This window comes from Leucoraja erinacea, chromosome 17, assembly GCF_028641065.1.
Source record: "Leucoraja erinacea ecotype New England chromosome 17, Leri_hhj_1, whole genome shotgun sequence".
Classification (NCBI taxonomy): Eukaryota; Metazoa; Chordata; class Chondrichthyes; order Rajiformes; family Rajidae; genus Leucoraja; species Leucoraja erinaceus.
In genome coordinates this window covers 16208586-16229765 of record NC_073393.1, presented here as the reverse complement: position 1 = coordinate 16229765, position 21180 = coordinate 16208586, and the positions used below count along the sequence as shown (strand labels likewise).

Below are 21180 nucleotides of genomic sequence, written 5' to 3'. Positions count from 1 at the left end.
TTATCTTATTATCTTAGGAAGGACATTATTGCCATAGAGGGAGTGCAGAGACGGTTCACCAGACTGATTCCTGGGATGTCAGGACTGTCTTATGAAGAAAGACTGGATAGACTTGGTTTATACTCTCTAGAATTTAGGAGATTGAGAGGGGATCTTATAGAAACTTACAAAATCCTTAAGGGGTTGGACAGGCTAGAAGCGGGAAGATTGTTCCCGATGTTAGGGAAGCCCAGGACAAGGGGTCACAGCTTAAGGATAAGGGGGAAATCCTTTAAAACCGAGATGAGAAGAACTTTTTTCACACAGACAGTGGTGAATATCTGGAACTCTCTGCCACAGAGGGTAGTTGAGGCCAGTTCATTGGCTATATTTAAGAGGGAGTTAGATGTGGCCCTTGTGGCTAAGGGGATCAGGGGATATGGAGAGAAGGCAGGTACGGGATACTGAGTTGGATGATCAGCCATGATCATATTGAATTGCGGTGCAGGCTCGAAGGGCCGAACGGCCTACTCCTGCACCTAATTTCTATGTTTCTATGTTTCTAACCCAATCATACCGGGAACATGCTCAGTAACCACCTTATGATCCTCTCCAATGCCATCAAATCCTGCCTTAGATAGCTCAGGCTCTCGAGTCCCAGCAATATCCTCATAAATCATCTCTGCACCATTTCCAACTACACAATATATTTCCTGTAACATAGTGGCCAGAACTCAACAGTATACTCTAAAGGTGGCCTCACCAACATCTTATTATCTGCCAAATGACCACCCAAGTTCTATACTCAATACTCTGATGAAGGGCAATGTGCCGAAAGGTTTTTGGCCACCCCATCTTCCTGTGGTGCCACTTTCAAGGAACTATGTACCTGCACCATCCCTCTGCTCTACAACACTACCTCAAGCCCTACAATTCACCGTGTAGTTCCTGCCCATGTTCGTTTTCTGAAAATGTAGCAATTCACATTTCTCTGTATTCAATTCAATCAACCATTCTTCAGACAAAATGCCCAACCGATCAAGATCCTGCTGCCATTTTTGACCACCATCTTCACTATTTACAACATCACCCACTTCTGTTTCATCCACAAACTTGCTAATCATGCCATGTACGTTCTCATTCAAATCATTGATATAGATGACAAGCAGCAATGTGTCCGGCACTGATCCCTGAGGCACACCATTAGTCACGATTCGAGTCTGAAAAGCAATCTTGCAGCATCACTATCTGCTTTCTTCCATTAAACCAATTTGCTATCCATTCAGCGATCTCTCCTTGGATCCCATGGGCTCTAACCTGCTAGAGGAGACTACCATGTGGAACCTTGTCGAATACCGTGCTGAAATCCATATATACAACATCTGCAGTTCTACCCTCATCAACCTTTTTGGTCACATCTTGAAAAAACACAATCAGATTCGTGCAACACACGTGCAAACCATGCTGACCATCCATAATTAGCCCCTGTCCATCTAAATGCACGAATATCTTCTCCCTCAGAATGCCCTCTAGTAACTTTACCACCAGATGTTAATCTCATTGGCAAATAGTACTCAGGCGTATCCCTGCAGCCATTCTTGAATAGAGGCACAACATTTGCCACCCGCCAGTCTTCTGGTGCATATTAAATGACGACTCATAAATCTCAGCCAGGGCACCTGCAATTTCTTCTCTTGCTTCTCACACAGATATGTCTGATCAGGCCGGGAGATTGGACGACCTTCAGACTTGGCAAGGCCTTCAGCACCTCCTCTACTGTAATACTGACTGTTCTCAAGATCTTCCGTTGACTGCCCCAAGTCCCCCAGTCCCCATGGCTATCCTCTCGCGGAGAAATACTCGTTTGGGACATTGCCCAACATTGCCCATGTTGAACCGTTATTCTCGGGGTCAAAATGTGAACAAGTGTCACGTGATCTCTTATCACCACTATCTCAATCCACAGTGTTGGCAGGAAGTCTACCAACCTGGACAGAAGCGCTAGTAACTCCAGGTGAAATTATTGTTTGAACATCCCAACGAAGAGTGGTGATTTGTTACTCTAACTAAGCCGATAGGCCATGTTTCTAGAAAGAAAAGAGGAGGAGGAGCCCGAAGGCTGGGGGATGGGAGGAGACAGCAGGAGGGCTGAAGAAGGGGAGGAGACAGCAGGGATTAACAACATTGGAAGAATTCAGAGAGGTCGGATACGGAGTGGGTGGGGCAGTTGAAGTGCTGAGCCACCAGGAGGTCAGGTTGGTGGTGGCTCGGCACTTCAACTCCCCCTCCCACTCCTTATCTGACCTCTCTGTCCTGGGTCCCCTCCATGGCCAGAGCGAGCAACACCGGAAATTGGAGGAACAGCACCTCATATTCTGCTTGGGGAGTCTGCATCCTGGGGGCATGAACATTGAATTCTCCCAATGTTGTTAGTCCTTGCTGTCTCCACCCCTTCCTCAGCCCTCCTGCTGTTTCCTCACATCTCCCAGCCTTCGGGCTCCTCCTCATTTTTCCTTTCTTCTCCCCGCCCCATCAGTCTGAAGAAAGGTTTCGGCTAAACGTTGCCTATTTCCTTGGCTCCATAGATGCTGCTGCACCCGCTGAGTTTCTCCAGCTTTTTTGTGTACCTACGAGGGAGAATCTGTCGCCCTCCACCCTGCCAGTGACGGAGGTGATGATTGTGAAGTTTAGACCATTTCGCATATATACATATCAATCAATCAATCAATATTTATTACATGTCATTTGAACCTCAGTGAGTCTCAAACGAAACTCCGTTTCCACAGCCATACAAACAAAGACAATTTCCTACAGACATACACACAATTCAATTTACAAAAACATCCATCGCAGGATGGAAGGCAAAGTCTTTTCTCTCCCCTGTTCTCCATTTCTCTCCCGATGTCGAGCCTCAGGCTAGCGATGATAAATCCCACGGCCATTTTAGGCCGTGCCGGGCGATTTACGGCCCCGCTTCCGGTCTAAATGTCACAAAGTTGGAGCCTCCGGCAGGCGCTGGAATGTCCCACGGCCATTATAGCCGCGCCGGGCGATGTACGGCCCCGCTCCGGGCCGTTCCAACCCCGCGACACGGGCTGGAGAAGTCGCGTTGCGGGAGCTCCGGAAATCGGTCTCTCCACCCGGACCCGCGAGCTCCCGATGTCCCAGTCCACCGGACCTGCGGCTGCAGTTGGAGCCTCCGAGCTACGTGGTCGGGCCGCAGCAGCGAGTCACCACCGCTCCCGCAGGCTTCGTCCGTGACTGGAGCCTCCAGGTCGTTCCAGCTGGAGACCGCTCCACGGTGCTCGGCCCCAATGACAACGGAGACCCGACAGGAAAAAGGTTGGGTCTCACGTACAGGGAAGAGAGTTTAAAAATGTTCCCCCTTCCCTCCCCCCGTCCCCCGCATATACACAGTTAAAAAAACTATTTAAAAACACAAACAACTACATTTAACAAGACAAAAAATAAAAAAAGACAGACAGGCTGTAGGAGCCGCTGCAACAGTGAGTCGCGCAGCCACCAATATGGTGGCATGATGCGAACTCCACCCCAAGAAAAAGATGTATAGAAACTAGCATGGCAACCACTGGAAATGGGGATAATGGCAGGTTGCACCATCTCCCCGCTAGCCTTCACCATGGCGATGGAAGTGATCATCCGAGCTTCCAAGTGGGTCGTAGAAGGAGAGCGGATGCAGTCTGGGCAGCGGCTACCTCCCATTCGCGCCTACATGGATAACATGACCACCCTGGCCTCAACCATGGCATGTACCAAGCGCCTGCTGGAAAAGCTTCATGCGAACATGACATGGGCCCGGATGAAGTTGAAACCCAGCAAATTCAGGAGCATGTCCATCAGGAGGAAAAATCGAAGACAAGCGATTCCACATTGATGAAACACCCATTCAGATGGTGTCAGAGCTGCCAGTCAAGAGTTTAGGACGGTGGTACAACGCAAGCCTCAAAGATTCAGACCTGTGTGACCAACTTAGGGAAAAAACCATCAAAGGCCTTGCTAGCATTGACAAGACCTCACTTCGTGGTAAGCTGAAACTGTGGTGCCTGCAGTTTGGATTGCTCCCCTGTCTGATGTGGCCTCTGACGGTCTACGAGGTCTCCATCGCCAAAGTCGAAGAAGTTGGAGAGGACAGTCAGTTCATACATCAAGAAGTGGCTTGGACTCCTGCGTCGCCTCAGCAACATCGGCTTGTTTGGAGACAGAGCTCTGGAACTGCCTGTGTCTAGCCTCCCAGAAGAATACAAATGCACCAAAGTGAGGCTGGACATGAGCCTGACAGAGTCTCAAGATGAAGCGGTACGAGCGGCTGCTCCCAGACTGGCAACTGGGAGGAAGTGGACCCCATTGGAGGCTGTACAGCAAGCAAAATCCGCTCTCAGGCATGGAGGCACTGTAGGACAGATGCAGCAGGGAAGAGGTGGCATTGGACTCGGGACAAGTCGACCCACATGGTACAAGGCAACATCCACCCAAAGAAGAAAGCTGGTAGTTACTGAGGTCCGTCAGCAAGAGGAGGCAGAGAGATGCGCAAAGGCAGTCTCACAGTCCAAACAGGGCCAGTGGACTACCTGGGAAAACATGGAGCATCGTAAGATTACCTGGAAGGATCCATGGGAGATGGAAGGACGCCGTCTTAGCTTCATTGTCAAGCCACCTACGATGTTCTTCCCACACCTAAGAACATAACCCAGTGGATTGGAGAAGATCCATCATGTTCTCTCTGTCAAACCCCAGCAACATTAAGGCACATCCTCACTGGCTGCAAAACCAGTCTTTCACAACGCCGCTACACCTGGAGGCACAATCAGGTCCTGGGACAACTGGCGATTACCTTGGAAGGAAGGAGAACTACCACCAATGCCCTCCCTGCCCCAACGCCTGGTTTCTCAAACACCATCCCTTTTGTTAAAGCAGGACAGCTTCCAGAGAAGCCATTTGCAAGTAGGAAACCGACCCTCCTAGACATTGCCCGGGACTGGAAAATGCAGGCTGATCTAGACTAGAAGCTCATCTTTCCACCAGAGATCATCACAACTAATCGCAGGCCGGACCCGATCTTGTGGTCAACATCGCGGAAGTCCCTGTATATCGTGGAGTTAACTGTGCGTTGAGAGGCTGCAGTTGATGAAGCGAATGAACGCAAATGTCTGAAGTATTCAGACTTAGCAGCCAAGGCAGAACAACGCGGCTGGTGTACCCAAGTGCACCCTGTAGAGGTTGGTTGTAGAGGGTTTGTAGCCATGTTAACAACCAGACTCCTGAAGGACAGGCCTTCCGGCAAGCCGTCAGGTCGCTGTGAGAGGCTGCCGAGCGAAGCAGCAACTGGCTGTGGCTGAAGAGGAAGGACTCCAACTGGACTGCAAAATGACCAGCAAGAGGGGTAAAACGGAGGGGAGCGCACCCGGGACGCCAGCTGTTGCTGTTGAGTCCTCTGGGGGTGTCGTGGGCCTATCAACGAAACACCAAGGAGGGAGGGTGCCCACCTGATGGCACCAATTATGTCTTTACCCCTACCCCCTCAAGATATTAAGAAGGTGCCAATTGTTGTGGGGATTGCAATATCAAGTCCTTTAAGCTCAATTCCATGTCAATACCCTACCAGCAATACCATGTGCTCTAATTTTGCACACTAAACTCTTGTGTGAGTCCTTGTCAAAGTATTTTTGAAAGTCCAGATACACCACATCCACTCGCACTCCCTTATCTATTATACTTGTTATATCCTCGAACAAATCCAAAAGATTAGTCAAACATTATATCAGATTCAGATTCAGATTCAACTTTAATTGTCATTGTCAGTGTACAGTACAGAGACAACGAAATGCAGTTAGCATCTCCCTGGAAGAGCGACATAGAATATGATTTCAATAAATTAATCTATTTACATGTATACAGACATAGTGTTTTTTTCCTGTGGGAGGAGTGTCCGGGGGTGGGGTGATTGGCAGTTACAGAGGTACATTGTTGAGGCGTGTGACAGCCGCAGGGAAGAAGCTGTTCCTGGACCTGCTGGTCCGGCAACGGAGAGACCTGTAGCGCCTCCCGGATGGTAGGAGGGTAAACAGTCTGTTACACCTGTTACATCCATGCTTTTTAGGGCCACCTCCGTGAGTATGGGATGCAGACCATCTGGCCCTGGGGATTTATTAACGTCCACCGGGTCGCTGCTTCGCCGGCTGCGGGAGCTTCGATCGCACCGACTGCAGATGGTTCGACTGCCCCGATCGCGGGAGAATAAAGAGGGAAGACTAGACTTTATTGCCTGTGACACAGTGAGGAATGTGGGGAATCCCAGGTTGTGGATGTATACGTTAACTTTTATGTAGTTGTGTGTCTTGTTCCATGTTTTAGTATGGCCATATGGTAAACCGAGTTTCACTGTACATTATTAATTGGTACTCGTGACAATAAAACACATTTGAAACCTTTGAATCCTTTTATCTGCCATTAGGCCTAACAGTTCACCTCACACCATTTCCTCACTAATGTGGATTCCCTTTAGTTCCTCCCTCCCACTAGATCCTCAGTCCCCCGGTATATCTGGAGTATCTCCAGTATTTAAGAAACTAGATCGGCATCATTGGGCTCACAGGTATTCTCGCATTCCATGACGCTTCTTCTCGATAGCTGTCGAAAGTTGAAGTGACTCTGATGAGCAGTGGACAATATCGGTGCCAATAGCAACAAAATCTGAATCTTGATCCTAGTACCGATTCTTCCTCTGCTTTATGGTCCTGGTGCATTCGGCTATGACCTTATTTTACCTTTTAGTTCTACTATTCGGACTTGTCATTTCCATCTGTTGTTGTACTTGGATATAGCTGCGATTATGGCAAAATATTGTATAACCCCATGCGAGATCAATTACAATGGCGTCCAGTAAAACAAGGGTCCCTTAATTAAATTATTGCACGTTTTGTAATTATCGGCGCATATTGACCCATACTCTCGGTAATCTTGCCCTGATCTCTGGCATTTAGGAATTCCCCAACTCCGATAATTCGCTAGTTTAATTGCAATCTAAGATCCAAATTCTACAATGATTTTCAAAAACCTTCTCTCTTCGCTTTCGCCCTGCAGACAACACCTCCCAAGAAGGGTTTCGGCCCGAAACGTTGCCTGTTTCCTTCGCTCCATAGATGCTGCTGCACCCGCTGAGTTTCTCCAGCATTTTTGTGTACCTTCGATTTTCCCTCATCTGCAGTTCCTTCTTAAACACCTCCCAAACACTATTTTGTTAGTTACCTGCTGCACGCTTATTTATGTTCCTTCGTCAGCGAATGCGAAGTGTAGTCCCACCCACCTAAGAAAAGCGGCAAACGTCATCGCAACACATTTCAAAGTAACCATTGCTTAGAGTGAATATCGTAGTGAGGCATCAGTTGAATGATTTGCTCGGAATGTTAAACCTGCAATGTTTCTGGTCCTGATTCTGTCTCTCGCCGTGATTATTTTCACAGGTACATGAACGATCTCATATAGACTTGTCTAAATGCCAAAATATTCCAAACTATTCCTGGCTTAACTGATGAAATGTATTTTTCTATTTGTCTGTTAGTTTTGTTTTTCATGCCAATGTACTATCAAAAGAGTTGGTTCTACATTGAATATAATTAACCAAATCTTAAACGTTTTTCCAACAGCTGCTGAAAAAACTGCGATCCACGTTACCCAAATTCCAGAACGAAAGGTTATATTGAAGGGAGCAAACGTCACCTTTCACTGCATAATCCCACTAGCGGATGACAGTTCGGGAATCGAAGTGCGTTGGCGAAAACAGGGGGAGAATGAATATATACAAAGCGACGCTGATGGCAGAAAGCGATTCACCGTCAAAAATCGATCAGGCGGATATTTTGGTTTACTGAACACGACCTACGAGGATTCGGGAAACTATCGCTGTGTAGTCATGCGTCAGGGGAAAATTAGCGGAGAAGGAACAGGGTCAGAACTAACAGTATGTGGTGAGTGACAAAAGTGGACAGAATACTTGAGAATATTGCACAAGAATTATATCTCTATATTAGAGTTCCGATTTGTGAAGGGCCCCATGAAATTATGTGAAAACCATACAATTTGATGCTCGTTTTATTGAATGTACAATATTATTATGCCGAACATATATGTTAAAATACAGCAAATAAGATGTATTTCAAGACAAGTAACAATAGCTTTCAATCAAGAGATCATCACACCTTCAAATACGATCCAGCATAAATCACTATCAATTGCACCTCCAAAAGATTCCACATTTCATGTCATTGAACGCTGGTTTAGTTGAAACAAAATTAACTTTCCGCGGCGGTTCTTCCCCTCCGCTGTATGAGGTAACAGATATCAATAATTCGTTATCTTCTGTCTTCAAGGGATCGGGTAAAATATGTGGATTTCTAAACAAGCTTCTCCTACTGTCTGTTTAATTTCATTCCAGTAATATGATATTTTCGCACTCTGTCCCACAGACCTTCCAACTCCACTGAAGATTAACTGGATATCCGAGAGCAATTCATCTGCAGCTACAACGCTTGTCTGTAAAACGGCCGAGTTTTACCCGGGTGATCTAACCCTTCTATGGTATAAAAATAGCGTTGCTGTTACAGCTAAGGTCGATACCATTAAACAGAAAAATAGTGAAGGGCTGTACACGGCTTCCAGTTCATTATCCATGACGCAGTCGGAGGCGAACGGGAATATTTACATTTGTCTGGTGATACACATCTCCCTCCAAAGACCCGCCATTGCCACGCAACCCCTTCGCAAACCCGACCAAGGTATGACTTGAAACACTGTATAATTTTATAACTTATTATTGAAGTCTGCGTTTCTTGATGTTGACAAAGTTACGTTTAAAGGGATCACAAATAATAATAAATATAATAATAATATTAATAATAATAATAATAATAATAATAATAATAATAATAATAATAATAAAAATAATATCGTCGTAATGACTGTCTATTCTAACGGGTCCCATAAAAACTTATTATTTCTGGTAACTCTGGAAGTATGTATATGAGATGGAAGGGATGGTATTTATTTTCCCTCTAAACATTTTGCGTCGTTTGCTCATTCTCCAGAGGCTTCATACTAAATTTATTGTTTAGTTTATATTGCCGGATTTCGTGACAGATGTCGAGGAACGTGTCTTTGTTCTGGAGCCTGCCCCTAAAATAGTGCATCTCGAGATTCCAGACTTGAGCTGTCAGGATGTTTCCTTTCCAAGCCATGGACAATGGGCTCGGAAGGCCCCTCCTTTGCTTGACATGGCCTAATCTTTTTCACTAATATGGTACTAAATTATGGATTCACAGAAATAATGGCAATGTATATTTATATTTTACCTTTAACTGGATATGTGCGTCAATGGTGAGGGCTAAGGTTATTGCCAACCCCGGCTGCTCGAGAAAATGTGTTTCCGCCTTCAATAATGGTTGCAATCCCTGTGTATTCACAGGGCAACATATATGGAACTACGGCTATGATGGTGGAATGCGAAATGTGCCTACTTTTTTTGTCCTCGCTGATGGAAGTAGCCGATTTAGTAGCTACTGACGACCAATCTTGGCGAGCCCTCTATTTATATCTGTTTCACATGCACGATCGCGATGCAGGATCTAACAAATAATAACATAAGCAGGATCTGAAGAAGGGCCGAAACGCGCCCATTCCTTCTTTCCAGAGATGCTGCCTGCCCCGCTGAGTTACCCCAGCATTTTGTGCCTTAAACCAGCATCTGCAGTTCTTTCCTACACAATAAAATGAGCATGATGCACTGATCCTTGCTACTGCAGATCAGCGAAGGATATTAAATAAACTATTTTATTCAATTCAAGCGAATTGTTAGTCAGACTATGGGGCGCCATTGCCAAGCCAAGTCAAGTAAAATAAACATTACTCCCTTCCACCAATACTTATTCCCCTGATTTAAATAATGCTCAGTACACCGGAGACTGATACGGTGCAAATTATTCACGGCAGCCAAATTACTCAGGTCGCATGTTACATTTTGCCAGTAAAAAATAATTACGGATGTCAGAATAAAAAATACTTTAAAAATGAAATGCAAATTTGACTATCTTTTTACAGTTATCTCGCGCTGCTCCGTGTAGTTATCGTAAGCTTAGAAATCAGTTCAGTCACAAGTAATTCCAATAACTATTCTTTTAATGTATCAAAAGTGCCCACAGTGTAATTCATTATTTTTCCTCATCTTTCAGAACTCGCCAACCAATATCTCTATATCTGGGCTTCTGGGGTCGGTGGAATCGCCATTTTGGTGTTTGTATTTATCATTGTCCTGAGGTGCCGTTCGACAAATAAAAGTAAGTATTATGCTCACCGATGTGTTTTCTGAGAACCTAGACAACAATGTAGATAATTAATACAATTTCTAAATGATAGAGCTGCTATGCAATTTTGCAGGAATTTGAATTGCACCGGACATGACCGATAATTCAGTATTTATAATTTAATAGTGATCCCAGAAGAAAGAAATAGAAATATTGTTCTGCTTATTTGCAAGAGTATGTTTGAATTTTAGATATGGAAAAGTGAAATCTAGATGAATTTCAGGTGCAACTGCTTTGAGCAGGATGGTATTAGTGCCCAGTCGAGAGGAAATAGCGGATGCTTGGCGGGATCACTCTTTTAACTTAAATATGATATGTCAAAATAATTTCCAACCACAAATGCAAACTTTGGGCTGTTTATTAAGGAATTGTAGAAAACGATCCTAATTTGCTGCACATGAAAATTCAATTCACACCATGATCTCTTATTGATAAACTTTCTAACATTGTTTCAAAAGTTCTCATTTGGTTGTATCTGCAAGAGTCCTCCAACTACCAACCTCCCGCCGCCACAGTTCATTCATAACCATTTTCGCGATACGATGCATTATAGACAAGGTTTGCAATCGCAATCGAAGTCAAGGGGGGTAGTATTTAGACGCAGCAGTGTTAAGCGTTGTGAACACTTTTTTTTCGAAAAGGTATTTGAAGTAAAATCTCATGTGACGAATGCAGTATAGATCTCAATGTAACCGTTGGATAATGACATGCTGAGCAACACGTTAATGTTGCTTAGATATATAATTTTGTCGTTTTTTTAACCTGATTTAGAATAAATAATGTTGTAAACGCACAAAAATATCGTTGAATATTAAGAAACATGGAAACTAGAAGGAGACAGAAAGGACTGGATAGAGGGGATGTGTTGAGGATGTTTCCACTTGTGGGAGAGTCTAGGACCAGAGGCCATAGCCTTAGAATAAAATGACGTACATTTAGAACGAAAGTGAGGAGGAATTTCGTCAGTCAGGATGGTGAATCCGTGGAAGTCATTGCCACAGAAGACTATGAAGGCCAAGTGAATGGATAGGTTTAATGGCGGAGAGTGATAGATTCTTGATTAGTACGTGTGTCAAAGGTTATGGGGAGAAGGCAGGAGAATGGGGTTGAGAGGGAAAGACAGGTTAGCCATAATTGAATGACAGAGTAGAATTGATAGGGCGAATGGCTTAATTCTGCTCTTATAATTTATTAATTTATGAACAGTAAACGTTGTATTTGCATGGACAGTTGCATTCTGCATTTGAAGTAAGATAACGTTTCTCTCTTAAATAACGCCTGTCTTAAATAACTCAATTATTCACGAGTTTATTTTAAATTAATCCTATCGTACTAGAAACATAATCTTATGTTTCCTCTCTCCGTGAAATTCATTATGTCCTCGTTAAAGAAAGAACGGTTCTTATAATTGCACCAACCCTCAAAGTCCTGCATCGTTTAACGATGTTCTCGGATACGAATATGCTCCATGGAAGGAAGCAGAGAGTGATAGTGGAAGGTTGCTTCTCAGAATGGAGGCCAGTGACTAGTGGTGTGCCACAGGGTTCGGTGCTGGGCCCGTTACTGTTTGGCATCTACATCAATGATTTGGATGAGAACATACGGGGCAGATTAGCAAGTTTGCTGATGATACAAAAGTCAGTGGTTTTGTAAGGGCAGGACCAACACAGTAAATGGTGGGCCTCTGGGTAGTGTTGTAGAGCAGAGAGATCTAGGAGTACAAGTGCATGGTTCCTTGAAGGTCGAGTCACAAGTTGGTCAAAAAGGCTTTTGGCACCTTCATCAGTCAGAGTATTGAGTATAGAAGTTGGGAGGTCATGTTGCAGTGGTATAAGAAGTTGGTGAGACCGCATTTAGAATATTGTGTTCAGTTCTTGACACCATGTTATAGGAAAGATATTGTCAAGCTTGAAATGGTCCAGAAAAGATTTACGAGGATGTTGCCAGGGCTAGAGGGTGTGAGCTATAGGGAGAGGTTGAGTAGGCTGGGTCTCTATTCCATGGAGCGTAGGAGGATGAGGGGAGATAGAGATATATTAAATCGCGAGAGGAATAGATCGGGTAGATGCACAGTCTTGCCCAGAGTTGGGGAATCGAGGACGTAGGTTCTAGGTGAAGGGGAAAAGATTTAATAGGAATCCGAGGGGTGACTTTTTCACACAGTGGGTGTATGGAACAAGCTGCCAAAGGAGGTAATTGAGTCGGGGACTATCCCATCGTTTAAGAAACAGTTGGACCGCTAACTGGATAGGATAGGTTTGGATGGTTATGGACCAAGCGCAGGCAAGTGGGTCTAGGGTAGCTGGAACATTATTGGCCGGTGTGGACGAGTTGGGCCGAAGGGCCTGTTTCCACAGTGTATCACTCTATGACTGCATGATTCTATTTAATCTCATTGCTTATTGCTTTCCCTGCATACAATGATAGGCTCTTGTTTAACTGTTACATTAAAAAAGTATTAATAGGACACGGGGAAATGTATTGCCGTTATTTATAATTTAATTTCATTAACTTTTAGAGCAAAGGAGTACCGTGGGCCATGAAGAATCGGTATGCATTTATGTATATATACATATATATTACATTTGAGGAAACGGTTGAAGCATCTATAAATAAGGTTGTAAAACAAGTATTCTGCTAGAACTATTTCGCAAAAGTATCCATCGCTATCGCGAATCTGTCAATTTGTGTTTAACATTCATTTGCCGGCAGTTGCGACGTTAGTGTAAGTGGTTATAGGAAGAGACAACTTAAATGGATTAATTAATTCCGCATATACGTAGATAATAACTACATTCAGCGCTCCAAGTCTTACGTTTGAACTGAGTAATTCCACCTAGTGATGCTGAAACCCATCAAGTTTAAGTTCAGTGGATATATTCTACTTAAAACCCATACAAGTCTTATAGTTTTAGATTTATAAACCATATATTTTGTATGTGTTTGGAATTACTCCATTGCGCTCACTGGCAAATACGCAAGCAACGATAATGGCACTTGTGCAGTCATGTGAATTATTTTCTTCCTGATCCATGCAGGTTGAGGCGAACAACATCCTGACTTATTCTGCTGTAGATATGAGCAATTCCAAAAGGAAAGGGAGACAGAAAAGCGAAGAGGAGACATCCTATGCACAAGTAAGATTCTGCAGCACATGAAGAAAACATAGAAAGCGACGCAGAAAATAGGTGCAAAAGAGCCATATCCTAATGTCATAAATCATGAGACACAGGGGCAGGTATTGGCCATTCAGCCCATCGAGTCTGCTCCGTCATTGGATCATGGCTGATCTATATTTCCCACTCAACCTAATTTTGCTGCCATATCCCTGTAATTTTTGACAACCTTACTAATCAAGAACATGTCAATCTTTGCTTTAAAAACTTCATGTGCGTCCTGAAAATACAAGTAAACATGGTCCATGGTCTCTCCTTTGTCCATCTCCCCTTAGAACTATGCTGACCGGCCTGTTTCACAATATTTTAAGTGCCCCGAAACCTCATCATTCATAATGTACACTAATATCAGACCAACCACTGAATATCTGGGATTGTTGGCACAAGCGACTGCAGATGATGGAATCCAGTGCAAAAAAAAAAAAAACGACGCCTCACCAGGCCAGCCTGCATCCGTGGAATGAAAAAATCAAGCGACATTTTAATCCATCACATAGTTTGTTATTTTTGTTCCACATGTGTTGCCAGGCCTACAGTGTTCGTTCCTCCAGCACTTTTTACTCCAGTCTATTTACTCAATATCTGCGTTTGTCCCAACGTTGGTAGTGTGGTGCGTCTAAAGTTGTGCGGATGTTTTTGATACCTGACTAGATCCGCGGGCCACAACCTGGTTCAACAATTACATCTTTTGCAACCGTTGGTTTTTCAGGTAAAACAACGGACCGCCCGGGAAGTACTTACATACGCATCTGTGGAATTGTCTCAACCCGGGAATGCTGGTAACGTTAAACCTAGGGATAAGATCACGGAATATGCTGCGCTGCAGACGGCAAATCCACGAAGAGTTAAAGATGACGGAAAGTAATCAAGGAAATTCTATAGACTACAATGGCCTGGTAATACTTTACGGTCCATGCAGTAAAGGGTCTTCATTATATACACGTTCACATCCACCTATGTTATAGAAATACCGAAATTGGACCTATTACACAACAGTCATATTAATCTTTAAGTATTCAAGATTATCTGTCTGCAATCGATGAATTCTAAAAAATAATCACAATAACTTAGTTATTTAAAACTATTAAAATATATTACCAGCATGCATTGTACATGTCATGCTATTTTCCTATCTGTTTGTGCATCACATCTCATTGTTTATACAAAAATATTAAGATACCTTCTGGAACTGAAAGACAATTAAAAAAAACAAATTTCCCTTCAAATCCAGTATATCCCGGCTTCTTTTCTAGCCGACACTCTTGGAGTATTCGTTACAACATTTCCGCTCTTTGGATCTTACATGGAATTTCTGAATTCCACTTTAAATGATGGTAGAATGTCATATTTGTACGCAATGCTGGTTGGCTGTCCAATCTTTTCCTGGCCGCATATTCCAATTACTTCCGAAGCCCCAAAACTCTGGGAAAATCAATTTACAAAACGGTCTTTAGAATCTTCTAAGACTAACAATATTCCGGGGTGCTGCGTGCGATTTTATTTGTGTGAAGATATAAGCACTATCCGCTTTATATAAACATATATACATATATATGTAAAGCCCATAGGAAAGAGCGAATAGAATACCACCGCCTATTACATCTGAAGCAGCTAATCGCTTGTATTTGAACTTGAAATTGCGGAAGGCGACGCAAATTAGCATCGCTTTTTTGTTACTGTCATGGGAGAGTTCTTGTGTACGTCATCAAACGGGAGGATCGATACATTCGTATGTGTTTTACATGCCAGAAGCATTGCAACATTAAAATGGCATCGTTATTTTCTCTCTAAATAATTACATCTTCCTCCAAAGTCTCCATAGTCATCAGTATTCCTCCTTTTAACGCAAATGCTTAAAATATGGACCAGTTATTTGACTCAAATTCTGAAAATGAAAATAACTTAAAAATTCACACAATCCAACTATTTTGTAGAGCATTTTGCATCTCCATCCTATGATTTGTATGTCAACTTTGCTCAATGGCCATAATTCAACAATTGTTTATACACATGTTACGGATTTGCAAGTTCACATCTAATTTCCGCAACTATTGTATTGAATGACCCTTTCTCAAATCGCTACATAACCTCAGCCCGCCTATTGTGGTCGCCTATTGTCAACTCTCACCTTCGCACCTTTTTCATCTATATTAATGTAAATTGGAACTTTCACGATAGCTTTGGGACAGCAATCGAAAGAAACTCAAAGGAAGTCAAAAAGTCAAGATCCATATTCTCCATTCTCTCCCTTTTTACCGAGGCTCAGATAATATTGTTATATTTTCTACGCAAAAGGTATCACCGCCCATTTGCATCTTCATTTGTATCTTCAAAAATACCGTTTTATTTCACATTTCTCTGCCATCTGCATTTGCTGCTATCTCTCCGTTCAGGTGTCCCCGCCAATATCTATCTTCGGGATTTCACATGATCTATTTTAAGTTGTCCAATCTCAGTTTCAGATTGTTGCCATCGTTAAAGTTTGAGGTTTATCCCAAAACAATGTATATATTCAGCGAATGAAAGCACTGCCACTAAATGGTCCAGGATACACCCGCCATGAAATATTTGGATTCCAAACTGCTTCCCTTCACTCTGATATTTTTTATTTGAACCGTTCTACCCACTCTTGTTAGTTGTGAACATATCATTCAACGTTACCTTTGAGTTGCTTTCGCAATATTAACACGCTTCTAAATATAATCGACAATGACGCATTAGTTTCCTGCGGTTAATGAAGTAGTAGGTACGGTTCTGCAGTTCGTTGCAAATTTAGCTGTTACCTGTCTGAAAATATGTCGTTTGGTGCATAACGGAAGTGCATAGAGCTCATGGATCAACACGCAACACGCCTCAAAAGCAGATTCTAATCGTTATTTTCCATTGCAATGTTTCCGAAGAAGAGTTTCTATTTTCCCCATCTCCAATATTACATTGTGTGGGCGTCTTGCTGAAAGAACGGTAATAAAGTGATGTTGTATACGTGAAAGCATCCACAAATAGCTTGATAACTGTATAATGCTTATTTGGCTCTGTTCAACCGCAAACGTGTATTTACGAAGTTCACATCTACCTAGTGACTTGATATTTACCCCCATCAAACCTACTCCATGATCTTTAGATTAATTTACTACGTGATTTTTCACCATAAGCCAAAGGACACGATTTGGCAAGAAGTTAAAACAGTTTTTTTTCTCTTTGGAAAACACAATTTTAGTGAATCAATGCATTGTCGGGGCTCTGTAAACAAGGCAAAAAACACAATGGATTATGAAGAATAGCAACTTTAGATTTATTAGTGGAAACAAGCCCATCTCCAAGTTAAAGGTACAACTATGGACACTCACACGGGCCCTAGCTGTGCCCGCCTTTTTGTCACTTACGTCAAACAGTTCTTTTTCCAGGTGTGCACTGGCACACTCCCCTGTGCAGAACTCATTGATTTCAGTAATATTACCATAACCTCCACCCTGCCCTTCTCCGGTTGACAGGGGGAAGATAAAATCAGATGTGTCGATATTGCCGTTGAATAAAGGTAACTACAGAGGCGTGAGGGGGGAGCTGGCTAAAAGTGATTGGAAAGAGGCCCTAACGGGAATGAAGGTGGAGCAGCAATGACACGACTTTCTGGGAGTAATTCGGAAGACACGGGGTCTTTTCATCCCAAAGCGGAAGAAATAAACTTCCTCTTTGGCAACCGTGGCTGACATAGAAAGTCAAACACATAGGTTGTGGGCCGAGCATCAAAAATGTGTCTAGAAATAGGATTTCGTGACCCAAGTCACCAAACTACATGAAATGTTTCACACATTGTGTAAAAACATCTATATAAATCACCCCTGAAACTCGATATGAAGAAGACTTGCACATTTGTATTAAATTAGAGAAAAACCGAAAAAATGTCGGGAATTTTTTAGTCCAAGCAAAGCACATTTAACATTGATTTGTCTGCCAGTTGGCCAATCACGCGCTTTGTTTCAGGCTAGCACACAAAATGGCTGAGGGGGCTTCACAGATGCCTGTTTTACTGGAGATTCCGATGTGTTGTTCTGTGGAATAAATGTCGTGGAAACTTGCAGCAGGTGATTGTATTTAGTGGGAAAAGCATTAAAAAGGCTGAAGAAAGTGCTGCGAAGTGGATTAAAGTGCAAGAAAGCCTTCAAAGTCCCTGCTGATGTGCTGGAACACAAAGAAGGCCCCCATGAATCAACTAACTGAAAGGTAAGATTAAAGTCTGAATTTATGAAAATCTATCTGTATGGACTTTAATTAATTTAATTGCACCATTTTATAATGTGAATAAATTCATTCAATCATTCATTCATTCATTCATTCATTCATTCATGCATTCATTCATGCATTCATTCATTCATCATTCATTCATTCATCCATTCATTCATTCATTCATTCATTCATTTCATTCATTCATTCATTCATTCAATCATTCATTCATTCATTCATTCATACATTCATTCATTCATTCATTCATTCATTCATTCATTCATTCATTCATTCATTCATACATTCATTCATTCATTCATTCATTCATTCATTCAGTCATTCAGTCATTCATTCATTCATTCATTCAGTCATTCATCCATTCAGTCATGCATTCATTCATACATTCATTCATGCATGCATGCATTCATTCAATCATCCATTCATTCATTCATCATTCATTCATTCATTCATTCATACATGCATCCATACATTCATTCACTCACTCACTTATTCACTTACTCATACATTCATTCATTCATGAAATTGAGGGCCTAAACTATAATAGGTATGTTGCAAAACCTACCTGAATCGTCGTTGAGAATCTGCCCCAGCCCGTGTGCGCGATTTTGGCGCTGTTTAGAGGGGGCGGGTTTAAAACACGATTTTTACTAGGCTGTTGCAATCGAAAATGTTCAGCCTAGTAAATCATTAACGAAAAATCGCTGAAAGACCCCGTCGCAAAAGGTATTATTCGTTTTTATGGCATTGTATAATAGTTATAGTAGTTTAAAAATCACTCTCTAAACCCGCGACCTCTCGCAGCCCCAGGGATTTATAAAGCAAACAATTAAAGGTATGTACCTTATTTTTACATTAAAAGGGGCTTCTTAAGAACCCTGTATATAAAGTTTTCTATAGCGAGTAGTTCATTTTGGGCTCTTTATATCCCGCAGTATTTTTCTGGGCATTTGAGGGCACACATCCACTGCAATGTGAACATTCTAAACCAGCGCGTTCACAGGAACCCACTAGAAAGCTGATTTAAAATGGCCTTTAATTTACTGCAATTGAACACTAAATTCCTTCCATTTGGCCTATAAATTAATGTAAATGAGATTTTAAAATCATGTTTTATTGTGAATTATTTATGAATATTATTTGGACACTTGGGCTATTTAAAAACGTTAATCATTTATTAAGAATTGGATAGATGTTTAGATCTAGTAATTGAAGTTTGAAATTAGCTACACTTGGGTAACTAACTAATTATATGCTTTAATTTCAGGTCATCCAAGTTAGATTATTTTATGTTTGTTTCAGAATGGTTCAATCTTCGATAACTGAAAATTTCATTCAGATCTCTTAATTTTTAAGAAGGTTATGGCCTTTTGACAGCACATGATCACAGCTTTTTGTTATGTCCATAGAAAATCAATAGGGAACAAGATGCTAATTTCCGAGTATGAAAATGGCCATAACTTTTTAAATACTTGAGATATGAAAGTGAATTAGGTGTCAAATTAAACTTCTTTTTATGCTTTATCTGATGGGATAAATTACAGACTTGATTTTTTAAATCTCAAAATTTTGTGACATTGCTAACTATAACCCAGTCAATTAAACATTGTCACTAATGCCAGCCTGTTGTAGAGTAATAAGTCTTTAACAAATAATCTCGGAGCTGCCTGCGAAAATTTACCGGGAAAAAGTGCTCTGACCGCGGGGCCTAGGTACTGGCGGTAAAGTGAAGCCGCGGTCTCAATTAATAAGCAGCTTATTCGCGAACGCGGAGCCGCGGATCATCTCCGCGGGGGGGGGAGGGGGCTGTACATAGTGCCGTCTGTAGCGGTCGTTTACAGACCCCGAGAACAGGAGAACAATGGAGGGATATCGATCGCTCTTTACCGCGAGTACCTATGTTTCGTTTATCTTACCATATTTGTGTGGATGTGTATGTATGTGAGTGTTGTTTGTCCCCGTTTGTTTCCGACCTGACTTGGGTGGGTTGAAGGTGGGTAAGGGTAAGGGCTTTGAGGGTCGCTTACATACTGTTGCACAATTATGCCTTGACTGTCACTGTCTGTTATCATTGTATGTATGCAAATTGCTGTGAAATTAAAATAAAAAGATTTAAATCGATTCCTGGGATGTCAGGACTTCCATATGAAGAAAGACTGGATAGGCTCGGCTTGTACTCGCTGGAATTTAGGAGATTGTGGGGGGATCGTATAGAAACTTACAAAATTCTCAAGGGGTTGGACAGGCTAGATGCAGGAAGATTGTTCCCGATGTTGGGGAAGTCCAGGACAAGGGGTCACAGCTTAAGGATAGAGGGAAAATCCTTTAGGATCGAGATGAGAATTTTTTTTTTTCACAAAGAGAGTGGTGAATCTCTTGAACTCTCTGCCACATAAGGTAGTTGAGGCCAGTTGGTTATATTTAAGAGGGAGTTAGATGTGGCCCTTGTGGCTAAAGGGATCAGGAGGTATGCAGAGAAGGCAGGTACGGGATACTGAGTTGGATGATCAGCCATGATCATATTGAATGGCGGCAGGCTCGAAGGGCCGAATGGCCTACTTCTGCACCTATTTTTCTATGTTTCTGCGATTTTAAGCGCGTTTGGGTCAACCGACAATCTATGAACACCAGCAGCAAACATGGTTTTCACGTTTAATTCACGCGTTCACCGGAGTTTGTAGCTAACCCTGACGGCTTGAAATAAACTTCAGGCGTTAGTGTAGATCAAGGATCTTGCCTTTTCGGTCATGCAATGATTAATGTTATCACTAAAATTACCAATTCATCAATCGCAAATTCCGGAGCACTGGTGTAGATAATACATTAAAACTGTCTGCAAGTTTCGAAGGAACATTTGTTATGGCAAAGTCCGCTAAAGATATTCCACTGAACATTATACATTTTCTGTGATATGCGATGCTGATACGTTGCGAATGCCCAAAGAATATTTCTAATTATGAGAAGAGCCAAAGAAAGTGAGAAAGTTTTCAAAATAGAAAATAGTGGAAACAAGACTCAGTGGGACCCGTTGGGTCCCGTGTTCACAAGGTACCGCAACAAAATATTCCACTCTCCACCAATTCCAATATTGGGGGCCAGTGGGGGGGGGGGGGGGGGGGGGGGGGGGGGGGGGGGGTTTCTTTCTGGAGCGCTAGTATGGGTGTTGAGGGCTGAACGGGCTGGTTTCCTGAGGGCTGGTATGGACATTGTGGGCCAAATGGATTCTTGGATTGGCAGCTCAGTCACTCAAGCCTGATGTGCTGACAGCTCACTCACAGCTGGTGGGCTGGCAGTTGACTCACGGCTACTCCTTGAAATTCAATTTCAAGCAGGGTGCAATGCCACCAAATTCAAATGCAGTTTCCTACCATTTCAAGCAGGGTGCAAGGCTACCAAATTCAAGTGCAGTTTCT

The 21180-nt window shown here is 42.6% G+C and overlaps 1 protein-coding gene across 1 annotated transcript; it reads left to right on the top strand.

Annotated features, from left to right (window-relative positions):
* Positions 1-7380: 7380 nt before the first annotated feature.
* Positions 7381-16233, top strand: nitr1d (novel immune-type receptor 1d). Its single transcript, XM_055648674.1, has 7 exons — positions 7381-7460; positions 7644-7964; positions 8463-8771; positions 10221-10325; positions 12871-12902; positions 13391-13489; positions 14238-16233. Exons 1-7 carry the CDS (start codon positions 7415-7417, stop codon positions 14391-14393), a joined length of 1068 nt encoding a protein of 355 aa, XP_055504649.1. The 5' UTR covers positions 7381-7414; the 3' UTR covers positions 14394-16233.
* Positions 16234-21180: the final 4947 nt, after the last annotated feature.